At 38.5% G+C, this 14,013-nt stretch overlaps 1 protein-coding gene across 1 annotated transcript in view; it reads right to left on the bottom strand.

Annotated features, from left to right (window-relative positions):
- ccser1 (coiled-coil serine-rich protein 1) overlaps positions 1-14,013 on the bottom strand; it is a 104,125-nt gene that overhangs the window by 77,048 nt on the left and 13,064 nt on the right. Inside the window, exons 4-5 of the mRNA XM_054611407.1 lie at positions 13,058-13,148; positions 10,613-10,718 (exon numbers count right to left, since the gene is read on the bottom strand). Of these exons, the coding sequence (XP_054467382.1) occupies positions 10,613-10,718; positions 13,058-13,148 (197 nt within the window). The remainder of the gene's footprint in view (positions 1-10,612; positions 10,719-13,057; positions 13,149-14,013) is intronic.

Genomic DNA, 14,013 nt, shown 5'->3' with positions numbered 1-14,013 from the left:
TATCCATGCTGCCTGCCTAATCTTTCTTTAACCTTTACTCTACCCCTGCTTATCACTCTATTCTTCCCTCTCTGACTCAGTATCTATGACCTTCTGACACTGTCCTTAGCATCCGTGAGTTTCATATTGTTAATCACATGCAAAAAGACTGAGAACCGCCACGCTACCTTTTTTGCGGAGGAGCGACCATGGGGAGTTAACAGAACACACTTGCGCTAACTATCAAAACTTCTTGTTGCTTGGAGAGATATATTTAATATCGGTCCCATGTGTCACATTACAGTTTCCTCTTTCAGAGAATATGGCCGAGCCACATTGCCCAACATTTTATCCTGCACTGAAGCCTAAAAGCGGTATTCCATTAAAGTAGAACAAAACCCTGCTTTGAGTTCACAAAGTCCACTACTAAGAGGGACCGCCCCAGGAAATCTAACATGTTACTTTTTGGAGTTTATAGTGTTATGCAAGCATCATAGGGTTTATTTTACACTTTAATGATGTTTGTCCCCGCTTATTCAAAAGTAATCCTGCCTGTTTGCAATCTGAATAATGAGAATTGACTTTAAAAGCATGAAAGCCAAAGGTGACAATAGATCACAAAAGCAACCACTGGTTGACTGAATTTCTTCATAATCTCAAATCAACAAGTTCATGTTAATAAATGCTAATTCCCCACCCAAAGGGAATTATTATTTTGAGGGTACATTAACTGTTCATCTATTCTATTCATTACTTAAGGACATGATCATTTTACGCTATTCATTCTAACGCTATGATAATAAAGGACCAGAATTTCAATCACCTTATAATGTGTTGTGACTGTGTTTATTCAAGAAACCTCAGCCTCATTATACTTTGCTTGACCCTGCAGCTACAAGAAGCTAAAAAGTGCAAATGCTCAGGTGAGACTTGCAAATGGAATAAAACATTAACACTAGAAAAACCTATATACTGTAGTAAGCGAATATGATAATGCATTTTCAGCTTAAGTTTCTCTTTTTGACCAGTGTGTACTTAAATAAGTTAAGAGAACACTAACATCCATCCCATATTCTGAACTCTCAGTATGAGCTGCTACCGTCAGGCAGACGGTACAGAGCTCAGTGGTGCAAATTGAATCGGTTAAGGAACTCCTTTGTGCCGGCATCAGTTGGAATTTTAAACAGTAGCCTAAAATAAGTGCAGGGTACTCATGCTTTACTGGGGTACAACAACTACAAACTAATTGATGCCTTGGGGTGTGAATGTTTATATTTGTATTAGCTGTTTTGTATTTTTCTGTGCTCTTTAATATCTTTTGTTTGCTTGTTTTGTGTGCCCTTATTTTTGTTGACGGGTCTGGATTTGTAGAGTCCAAGTCAAATTTCACCACGAGGGCATTAAAGTATCTATCTATCTATCTATCTATCTATCTATCTATCTATCTATCTATCTATCTATCTATCTATCTATCTATCTATCTATCTATCAGTATTAATGTGGATTTTCTGCAGCAAACAGTGAAGAGAAAACACAGGGCGGGTCTGTACACGTAAGGGTACTGCCACTTTTTAGGGATATGTTTTTCAGTAAGCTGACAAACACAGCGTGTTGCTTATGTTTTATGATGACGATCTGTAACATCAACAACATCAATAAACTGAAATGCTGTCTCTCTCCTGTCCTCACCTCATTTCCTCCCATCACTGTTAGCCTACCTAATTTCCTTTCAGAGATACAAATATATTGTTAAAGCTGAGTCATAATTTTGATTTGCTATCTTGTAGTGGCACTGTTGTCACCACCATGACAGAATCATATCAACTCCCAGAAAAGGTTTTCATACTGAATCATAGTTCACAGGATTTACATGACACTGATCCTGCATGCACAACTTTATTATGACAGACTCTGCACTCAGGATAGATCCATGACAAATGTCCGCCCTTGATATTCTCATTGTCAGCATGAATAAATGCTAACCAATATCACCTTATAAAGATATTTTAGTATGGTTAAAGCTGGGGTAGGCAACTTCTGAGAAACCAGCAAGAGTAGGCTTGATTTTGTAAAAAAAAAAAAAAAAAAAAAAAAAAAAATAGCCCCTCCATTCAGGGATCCCTCCAGAGCCACTACCCAAAACACATGAAAGTGCACAGCCTGACTACAGCTGGAGGCTGAGTCCACGAGAAAGAAAGAGAGAAAGAGAGAGAGAGAGAGAGAAAGAGAGAGAGAGAGAGAGAGAGAGAGAGAGAGAGAGAGAGAGTGCTAACTGTATCCATTGACCTCACAGAGTGAACTGGCAGAGTGTGCGCAGGTATGCAAGTAGGTACTCAGACAGGCAGGTACACTATCCAATAATTTCATGAATGCCGAATGAAGTGATTGGCAGGCTTATTACAGGCCTGCGAAAGAGCATTTGATTTATGGATTGCAACAAATATGAAAAATATAGTTTGAAAGTAAAGTGCCAACCCTAGCTTTGAATGAAATGGAAAGGTGCCAAGTTACCGGGAATGAGCCCCTGTAGTGCAAGATAGTAAAGACATGTATGCTCCTAATGTTAATTTATTCATAAGTGGTTTCCATGGCAATACTGAAATATGCTTTATATTTATGTATGGAGGTCAATTAGTGAGCAGGATATTATATTAGACCTTATAAGCTGTCTAATTAGGTATTATTAATATAGAAGGCTGTAATGAATACAAGTGGAATTTTGCTTTGATTGTGCACTCAACATGTAATTTACATGTAACTTGCCACGGTTCTGACTCAAAAAGGCAAAGTTTTCATGATGACTTCTCTACAGAAGCTTTCTCTTTGCGATCACAGTTTTTTTGGTGATGTTGATACTAGCTGCCTCAGACAGCTACTAAGCCCAAATATGGATAAGGGCAGGTAAATCAGCAACAAATTCCCATTGGAAATAATCAGTACTTACCTAGTATGCTTTTTTGTCAGCAATAGTATAAGGAATGTGATTTTGAAAGCAACAAACGCTGTCGGATACATCTTAATGTTTCACAGCAGAATGGAAATGTTGCATTTTCTTAGAACAATGCTCTAATCTCAGCATTCCGTATCAAAATATGTTCAAGATCAACAAAGAGCATGCTGTCGTCAATAAAAAAACATGCTACAAAATGACATTAAAGTTCAGGAAAACAACCCTCCATGTCATGCCTTACAATCAGGTAACAAAAGAGTGATTGCTCTCATTTCTGAAACAGACCAGAGAGTAATGGAAAGCAAAGGAATGACTTATTCATTGCCAATCTGATGTGTTTCTCTGCAATACAAATCAGAACAACAAGTTCCCACTCAAAACAAGAGGGAAAAAATGGAAGCCAACACTAATTAGTCTCCCGGTGTTGAACATTTAATAAAGCCAATTGAGTGATGAAAATTAGCATCTTAACAACAGCAATGGACTATGCATAACAATAGACGCAGACTACATGATTTCTAACATGTTGAGTCTATTAGGCTGGTCTGAAAATAAAGCACAAAGCCATATTTCCTCTGAGGCTTCTGAAGAGCTTGATGCTTAGCTGGTAAAAACAATCTGTGGGCACGGACTGTGAGACAAATACAACTATCTCATAACAAAAAGAATATATCAGGAACTTATAAAAAAATCATTTCCTTTGATATCAGGGCTCGACAGTAGGGGTTGCCCCAGTTTGCAATTGGACCCCATCTGAGAAATTGGCGTCCAATTGTTGGTTGTCAGCAGTGGCAATGTTTAATTAGTGATATTTAAAAGTTGTTGTCAGAGTCACAGAACCAGACAATGCTGCACATGAAAACGCACATTACAACTCGGATTGTTGTGTGTACTCGCATGTGCAGAGACATCTGTTTTAGAGACAATGCTGAAGCAAATTCAGTTGTTTAAATGTGGGGTGCAAAGTCCAACTAACCCAACACCATCACGAACAAATGTATACAATGATTGAACTGACAGAACCTGATGAACCTGAACGAAAAAAAGAGGGCGACTTTGTCAAGACTTAAGAGGCATAACATCTCGGCATCTTTGAGCTGGATGGAAAATTATACTGCAAAGCATGTAGAACATGTATGACATGTATACATGTCACATTTGAACTAATAGGCAGACGTATAACTGTATAGTATCTTCATCACTCAAAATTTAAGGTGACTGAAAATAGCTACAATATTTCCTGTTTTGACTTAGTGTTGAGAACTGGATATATAATGTAGAAGAGTCCGCAACTCACAGATTTATACAAGATAAAAGACCACTTGTCGGATTAATAAATTCTGCATCATTATATTCCAGCAAATTGAGCAGAGAGGGAGGAAAATCTACTCTGTGCACCCTCGTACTCCCTCTGTATGCTGTGTGTGTCTATGCGTCTGAAAATCATGCTGCAGTGCATTTTATCTGTCCCCAGCTCTACTCAAAGGCTCAGCTGGATTCTTTATGCTTGTCTATTTTTATAAATGTGCATGTGTGCATGTGGGTGAATGTTTGTAAGTGTGTGACTTGATGTAGGAGGAGACGTGCGTGTTATTTTTTGCTGACTAAATTAAATCAGGTGGGATTAGACCACAACTTGGCTGGCATACTTTATGAATGATATTAACTTTAACAAATTGGTTCCCCTGTTTATGTGTGTATGTGAGCAAATTTCGTAAAATCAAGGATTACATGTCTCGGTGGGAGACATATATGCAACATATAGCACTATGCACCATATCTACCCGGATTTGAGAGGAGGGTGTCTTTTGAATCCCAGAACACCTTCTCTATACTTCTCTTTGCTGCTCAGCGCTGTTTAACTACCCAACTGACCCAAGTATAACAAGCATGAGAGTATTATCTGTCTTATTCTCTCTGTCTCTCTTGGCATCTGTGACACCTTTAAGTTACAAGACCCAGCTGATTCTGTTTCTATTGCCCCCAACTAAAAAGTAAAAGTGGAAGTGACCTTGTATAGCTTGAGGCATGTGGCAGGGTGTTTATGTTTCTTTGGTGGTATATTTTTAACTATCTGTTAAAAGAGATTCTCATCTTTAGGATTTAACCGGATAGACGACATTTATTAACTTCATTTTCATCGGGTAATATTGGGACCTGTCCATCCAGGAATGTTTTTTTAATGAGTGGTATTATGCCAATGCATGAGCATGTGAATGTTACAGCTGCAGATGAATCCTCAAATCAGAAGTGGAGATTTGGGAATTGAGACTTCCATAAGTGTCCACTGCATATTGACAGAGAAGGACACCTCTTAGTGTTTGCATTTCCTCTCCTCTGATCACCTGTCTACTGCGTAGTAATCACCAGCAATGAGAAAGAAAAAACGGGAAAGAAGAGGAGAAGGGAAGAGGAACACTCAACAGGCTGACTGTCGTTACCATAGCAACAGGCAAGCTGCACTGCAACTGTCAACATTTTTATTTCCTCAGTTTATTTTTCTATAGGAGAGACGAGGGAGCAGTGGATGTTTTAACACAAGACATTAAGATATATCATGCATACTAATATTAAGTATTCAGCGCCTAACACGTCTTCCTCCCTCCTCTTCCACCAACCAGAAGGCACCGAGGCCCACTCATCATTGTCATGCAGTGAACATTGGCAATATTATCTAGAGGAAGTGCTGCTACTGGCAAAAGTGCACTGACGAGGGCTTTATGTAACAAAGCACATGAGCTGATGCCAATCTTTTTTATTTTTGGCCCACCTACATGCTGTCAATATGTAGCCTATGACTGCATAAGTTTGGTGTTGTCAGCAATTTAATATAAAATGCAGGTATGGGTGAACAGCAAACAAAGCTGCTGTGTTCAAAGTTATTTAGAAAGCAACACTGCAGTACTCTGTGAGAAAATAAATACAATCGTTATCTGATTTATACAAAATTGACTTTAACTATGAATCTACTGCAAAGTCATTGCAGTGGAAACATCTGGAGCTGCAATGATCCGTTAATCAATCAATTAGTTGAATGATAGGCAATGAATATGCAAGTATTTTGATATAGGAATAAGAATCCTTTTTGTTTTAGCAAAAATGCAACAATTGGCTGGTTCTAGCTGCTGATATATCAGGATTTTCTGCTTTTCTTGATCTTTTATGATAGTTAAACTTAATATGTTGGCATTTGGACTGTTGGTCTTAGAAAATGTAACATTTGATGATGTCACCTTGGACTTGAAATTGTAAAAGGCATTTCTCTCTATCTGCACATTTCATGACAAAACCATTAATCTTGAATATAGTGATATCAATAATGCTAATGATCAAAACGTTAATTGCAGCCCTAGAAACATCTATCTAAAGTTGTATCACTCAACCTCCTACTCTACTCTCCCTTTCAGTTTTTTTCCCAAGCTGTCAATGATTACATGGTCAAAGATATTGTAGAGTTCACTGTGGCCCTGGTGACAGATCCCTGCTCACCAGCCACTTTTCAGCATGCACGAGATGATGGAGAAAATAGTGACTCCATATTTGTTTCTTATTCACTTATATACTATAGGACAACATATTATTATGTTTCCAGTCTTTTTTTTCTCCCAAACTATCCTTCCATCTCCCCCTCTCTGTCTGTCTCTCCCCCTCCAAACCGACTATATGCAGCCTCAATGGAAACTAATATTTAGCACATGGCGTTTACTGCTATAGCTTCGTTATTGAGCCATTAATGTTTACAAAGTAACACACACAGAGAATGAAATGCTTGCCATCAAAATCCTCCAACTGTCATACATCAAAGGGGAGGTTTGGGTGCAAGACTGTGTGTGTGGTTGTGTGTGTGTGTTTGTTCACAGCAGATGTTCTGTGCAGCCTGTCAGACAGCCAGCAGTATCCTGCAGCTGATACTCTCTCTGGACAGGCTGACTGACTGACAGGTGTATGTGTGTGTATGTGTGTGTGTGCGCATGTGTGTGTTTGTGTTTTCTTGTGTGTGAATAGATGGGAGCTAGCTTTGCCTCCAGCAAATCAATGTCCCCTTAAGGGAATGTGGAACCTGAGACAAAGAGCGAGAGAGACTGCGAAAGAAAGAGCAAGCCCAGGGCAAACACATTTTGCTCTCTTCCCCTTCTCCAATCTCATCTTCTTCACTCACTGACTTTGCACATTTCCCAGTAAAAATCTGTGTGAAATGTTCTGTAAGAAGAAATCAGTGCAGATGTTGTATTATCACAGTGGGAAATTAACACATGCCAGCAGCCGTGTGTTCATCAGGATAAGAAACTTAGGCTACATTCAGAACGCAGGCAAATCCGATTTGTTTGACGAAACAGAACTTTAAGACAGAATGTCCACACCTTTATATGCAAGTGATCACTGGTAAGAATTTTTGTTATGTCGCTGCTGTATACTTCACTGTGCAGCAAGTGAGGTGTGGTGCCATCTCCAAAATACTAACTGGTGGGAACACATATGTATTTATGTATCAATGAGTGACGCAAAAGGCACTTTGAAATCAGATTTGAGTGTGATGAGCCTCCGGCCTGAGACGCAAATGTAAAAATCCAATTGGAATAGCCAAATGTGGTTTGGATCCAATTTGAAAAAAATCACATTTGATGTGGTTTGATGCTTTCCAGTCTTACAATACCATCTGGATACAATCAGGATATGGCAAGCATGTCTTAACAAGGCTTTAGACCTGGCTCCATTATGTAACCTTTTGTTTCCAGTGTCAGAGATTGTTTTACTGGCATGGTTTCCAATGGTTATTTAAATAAACCAATAATAATGTTAAATTCCCCTTGAAATGGAAAGAAAGAAGAGTATGGAAGTATATCTAAGCCTCAGAGGTGTGATTTGATATGGAAGTGTAGCCGCCATTTCCATCCAGTCGTTTTATATGTTTTCTGAGGTCGCTCTGCTGCTCTGCACTTTAGCTAAAAAAACAGTTCCCTTGCTGTGGTGAAGTTAACTGAACACACACTTCTCCCTAAGCCCACTATATCATATACCTGTCTCACTGTCAGTAGCACACACACTGTGGAATTGTGTGATGTGTCTAATTTTGTAGGCTTGAGTCATTTTGGGATTAAAAGGACCAAGACTTTATTGCAGACTGTTGGGTTGTTAAAGGTGGCATATAAAAGAGGAACTAATTAGGTCATCACTCAGGCATACCATGATTTAAATGTGAATTTACTGCATACCTTTTTAGCCACTGTAGCAGCTCAGCTCTGGGGATGGTCAGTTTGGACTGAAATACTGTATCCCTATTGGGTGAATTGCCCTGAAAATTGGGACCCACATTCATGTCCCCTCAGGATGAATAGTAACTTTGGTGAAGCACTAACATCTTATCTAGCTCCATCATTGGGTCAAAATCTTTATTTGTCAAGTACTTTGGTTTATAGCCAGTATCTGCAAAACAAATTACATTTCCAACAGACTCAGCGATTCTTGGTTAATTAGAAAAAGTTAGCGTGCTAAAAAAAATCATATCTGCATGTTGGCATTGTTGTTAGCATTTAGCTAAAAGTACCATTGTGCCCAAGTACAGCCTCACAGAGCTGCTAGCATGGCTGGCACTAAGAGTCAGTTTTGTTCAAAAATATGTCTGAAACTGAATGGTCATCTCAGAGCAGCACTACAAAATAAGGTATTTGAAGCTACACAGCTAATGAAGGGATTCCAGGCCTATTCCCTCATTAATTTATGTATTCATTCATTTATCTCCTTGCTCTGCTAATGGGATACCATCGTAATACACTATCTCTGATTGGATGGAAAGAGATGGACCCAACTCATCTATTATGGCTTTTCTAGCCTGAACCGCAATGCTGAAGTCCAGGCAAACTTAATCAAACAGAAGAAAAATGGCTTAAGATGAAAGACATTTTAGCCTTCACTTTGTATATAGAAATTAACAATGCAAATATTTGTGTGTGTGAATGTCTGGGCATGACTGTTCCTCCAGCACTTTCAAAGACAAGTGGTACTTTAGCATAAATTAAACAACCAATGAACTGTCTGACAAAAACCTTGGATGGGTTGAAAAAGGTTGATTCCCGACTTGCATGATTCACTGACACTGTCTAGACAGAGAAAAAGTTACTCTTTTGAGTGCAATATTCAAAGAGTGTTAGAAGCTTTATGAAAAAACTCTTCTCATAATAAAAGAAGCCAAGGCTAAGTCCAATGTCTCAATGGTGTCATATAAATCCTTCAAACTCTACTTCAAATCCGCTGTCTCAATGGTGTCATATAAATCCTTCAAACTCTACTTCAAATCCACTCACATAAGTTGACCTGCAAACTAAAAGAAGCTCATAATCAGTTTAATTAGAGCAAAACATGGATAGATAGATACATATGGGTGAGAGAGTAGCAATGAGAGCATAATCATCTGCTGGCTTGTCATACATTTCAGACCAGTGGTTCTCAAATGGGGGTACGTGTACCCCTGGGGGTACGTGAAGGCACTCCAGGGGGTACGTGAGATTGTTAAAAAATATATTTAAAATGAGCATCCATTCAAAAATCCTTTAAAAATAGTTATTTAATAAATATTCAATAAAATATAAGTGTAAGTTCATAAACTGAATTTAATGCAACAATGCAATCGTCAGTGTTGCCAGTTTAATAAATCAGACACTGATGGCAGAGCGCTTAGTATTACATCTTTTTTTCAACCAAAAATGCTTGGCGCTGGTTAGGGGGTACTTGGCTAAAAAAGTATTTCACAGGGGGTACATCACTGAAAAAAGGTTGAGAACCACTGTTTCAGACGATACCACTGGCAATACAACCCTTTTATTACACACTGGCTCCATAAAACCCAATAAGCCAGTAAGCTGCACTGTGGGTGTGTATGTGTAAACGTGTGCATCTGCGTGCAAGAATTTCTCTGTGTGCCCATAAAGACCTATCCTGATTCCTGAGCATAAAGAAGAGACAAGTAGCCAAATCAAATCACATATGGAACCGTCCTTGCCAATGGTACTCACACCAACAAACAGAAACTCTAAGTGTTCTCTTGCAGCCGCCGGCTACTGGGAGAAAGAGGAGAACACAAAGACAGCTCGCATATTCATTCGAAGATTATTTATTTATCTATTTACCCTCTGTCTTTCTGTGCTAGAGTCCCATCTCATCTCCAAGGGAGGGAAACACATAAAACATGTTAGGCGTTTACAGGGAACATTCAACTTCAGCAATTCCTAGAATAGACAGCAACCCTCTCCATGGGTCTTTTTCTCTCAAGTGGAGATTGAGTGTGTGGTGTAAATAAAAGAACAAAGCTATATTGCAGCCACAGTGTATTGAAGATATACTGTTCAGAGGATAAATGCTTCTGTGAACAAGTGGGCACGAAAGCAGGTTCTTCCATATGCTCCAATTGCTATCCAGTACCAGATCATTTTTCTCTGTCTTTTCTGTCAATGACTTTGGTTCTATAAATATATATATATATATATATATATATATATATATATATATATATGTATATATACATATATATATATATACAAATACAACTTTAACTATCGGTCATCATTTTATTTGCTAGATTGCCAGGCAATTACACCGACAGCCCATTTGTTTTTTCCCCCCATTCTCGCTATAGCTGAATAGGAGGGGCACACAACACAGTATATTACTACAAATATAAATATTTACCTCTGATTGTTTTCTCTCCCTGGGATGCGATCTCCTGATGGGTCCATGGGGGAGGGGAGCAGGTTGAGACATGAGGCAAGGGACTGGCTTGAGTCTTCTCTGGACACTGTGCACACCCAAACACACATATAGTCATTATATGACATTGATTTTCTAATCTCAGTTGACATTTAAAATGTGCCAAAGTACCTAACCTGACCACGACAAAGATTACTCATCAAAAATAACAACTGTCTACTTACATCTCCTCCCAAATTAAATAAGAGCTTTAAAACACCAGTAATGTCACAAAGTAGCTTATTAAAATTCAGTAGTGATAGTTTTGTGTAATGACAATACTATTAGTTATTTAAAAAAAATGACATGTCTACTTTAAATGGCACATTTGACAGAGCAGTGTGAAAGAGTCTTGAATTAAAACTGGTGGTGAAGCCAAGATTTGGCATTTCTTCATGTCTTTGTAAAGGTCTCGCTGTCTCTCTCTTTGTGTCCTCGTCTTTTCCACAGGGCATGAGTCACAGTTCGATTAGAAACACAGAGCCCTGCAGCTGAACACTGCTGGCCATAAATTGCTGTGAAACTGCTTCTTTTTAATAAAGGCTTCAACAAGCCACCTGGGAGAGGTAAAAATAAGGAGTGCCAATGAGAGTGTGTGGGTTGGGCGTGTGTTTAGTCAGATGTGTCTGTCTGTGTATATCTTTATATGTATGTGTGCATGTATCTGGTCTGCTGGTTGTGTGTTGCCTTAATAAGTGGTTTCAGGTGTGTGTGAGGCCTTAAATTGGTCCCTTTAATTTGGGTGTGTGAAGAACCTTCTCATTCTCCCATCGCCAGCACAAAGTCTTAGTCCCTTGACTTTATGAGAACAATTCATCAAACCTTTAATTTCATGCTACAGTCTGCAAACCATTAGGTCTAATGACTAAGCATGCGCACTTGTGTGTTAGTGTGTGTATTAATGATGCTGCCTCTTTTTGCTCCGCAGCAGCCAGTGCCTTAAGAGGCGTTTTAAATCAGAGGTTGTGTGAGTGCAAACCCACCCTCCCTACCAAAACGCTCCAACCCCCATAAGCACAGGAAATTCAGTTTATTAGAGCTGGAGCTCCTGTTGTAATATTTACTCCACAGTGCTGCTGAGCATTTTACTTTATTTGATTGCAACTGTAATATTCTGCAAATCCATCTGGGACTAGAGTAGAGAGAGAGGTGAATATAACCTCACATTTATATATAGTTTGACTATGTGATCTGTTAGATAAGAGTCAAAGCTCGACGTGCTCACACACACATGATGAGAGTCAAGCTGCTAGTAAATGTACCCCGTCTCCATATGTATAGTCAAACATGTAGTCCCTGTTCAGAGATCACATTTCAAGCATGTTAACCCAGTTGAGGCATTACATTCATGGATCATACAAGGCCAAACACCAACTCTCCAAGTCGATGCAGTTTGATGTGTGATACCGGAAAAAAACATTTGCAATCTGAAATATAAACAAAGCTAACATTATTTTGCAAGAGCTTGTAATTGTGTGCCAAATTACCATAATGCTACTGCAAGGAATGATTAAATAAGAATAGTGGTTGCAAATGCAATCAATCATTTCACTTCACTACGTCTACTCACAACAGTACAAAAAATAAATTCCCTCTTAAGACACAAATAAGAATTTGCACATGAATGTGTTGGAAAGAAGTCCCACTTTACACATTCACTTGCGTTGTGGTAACATTCAATCACCACAGTATGTTTGGCAGTCCATGCTGCACTGTGGCAGAATACAAGCAATAATTCTCCTCTGACAGTCACTTTTCAACCATGAGGTATGTCAGGAGGAGTGTGCCTGAAATACCAAAACAACAAAGGAGATCGCTGTAAATGAGGCAGCTACATCAAAGTCATGGCACATGTTAAAAGAACCAGGGAGAGTGCTGGTTTCATGTTTTAAGGTGATGGAGTAGAGGTGGCTTAATGGGGAAAAAGACAAAGAGAGAGAAAAGGGAGCAAGGGAGAGAGTGGAACGCAAAGAGGGGGTGAAGAAAGGAAAAGTGAATAAGAAAATCGGAGCAGATGTTCACTTGGATAGAAGGAGTGGTAGATAAAAGGTTTGTATGTGACAGATTTTCTCCCTTGATTTGAGTGGTTTCTTTCCAAGAACCCTCAGCTTCTTTCCAGAGGAACAACTACACAATGATTTACAGACCCTGTATTTGACCCCGCTGTGGATAGTGCTGAATTATGCATTTTACTTTCACCTTAAACCTACAGTATTGTAGTAATTAGAAAGTAAGTACCAATACATAAATATGTAAACAGAAACTTGCTTGATACAGTTAGGTGTTGAAAAAGTGAGCGGTGTATCATCTGTTTTATGCTTCACCCACACAGTGGCCTAAAGTATTTCGTGTAGAAACGTAGATCTTACAGTGGCAAAATGAATTTACCATGTCGATGTCGCTGATCGTCAGAAAGGTCCAGGTCTAACATGAGATCATCTTCATCCAGCTCTGATGAGCCCAGGTAGTTTAAAACATCCTGCAGAGAAAAAGAAAAACACCAAAGCTTTAAATATACAGTTTATAAATCAATCTAAACATCTGACAAAATGATGAGCAGTAATTATTATATTCATATTACTATGATTATGTTGGTTAGTTGCTGTATTCTTAATAGAGTCTGAACATCTAGTTATGATTAATAGTTTCAATTTAAAAAAAAAAAAATTAAAATAGGGCTATGATATGATGATTAGATAAAATCATTAAATTATTTTCATCAAAGTAATCCAGGTGGGTCAATTCAGAAAAAGATTCCCCAACCAGAAAAAGCATTACATTTGTATAAAAATAGCAATTATAGCAATGCTATTTTTATTAGGGAATGGGATTTTTTTCTTTCACTTGGCCTGCATTTAAGGAGATATTTATTCCTTCATCACTGCATCCAAGCTCATGAAAACATATTGCTACTCCTGTTGTGTGGTGATCAGGGTTCAGTTTGAGAAAGCAATTAATGTGCCAAAACAGACTGTAGCTTTGTATAACATCTGTCAGCCTCCCTGGTGCTTCACAAGCAAAAAATACCTGTTGAACAAGAGAAAACAAAGCAAATCATTACTTTTTTATGATTTTATTTTATTTAATTTTTATTTTTGGGTGGGGGTTGGACATGAAATGGGAAAGTGAGGGGACGACATGCAGCAAAGGTCCAAAGGTCAGAATTGTATCTAGCTATTTAGGCGGTATTTCCAAAAGCATTTGTCTCATGACATTATCTGGATTGTGTAGGCTCTAACAATAAATCTAACAAAATATACCGTCTTTATCCCAACAACTTGACATTTTCAGTCTAAAACATCTGTTAAACATAAAAAAAAGATGTAAAGTGTGTGTGTGTGTGT

The sequence above is a fragment of the Anoplopoma fimbria genome, chromosome 13 (assembly GCF_027596085.1).
Source record: "Anoplopoma fimbria isolate UVic2021 breed Golden Eagle Sablefish chromosome 13, Afim_UVic_2022, whole genome shotgun sequence".
In the NCBI taxonomy this organism is placed as follows: Eukaryota; Metazoa; Chordata; class Actinopteri; order Perciformes; family Anoplopomatidae; genus Anoplopoma; species Anoplopoma fimbria.
This window is presented reverse-complemented; position numbering and strand designations above follow the sequence as displayed.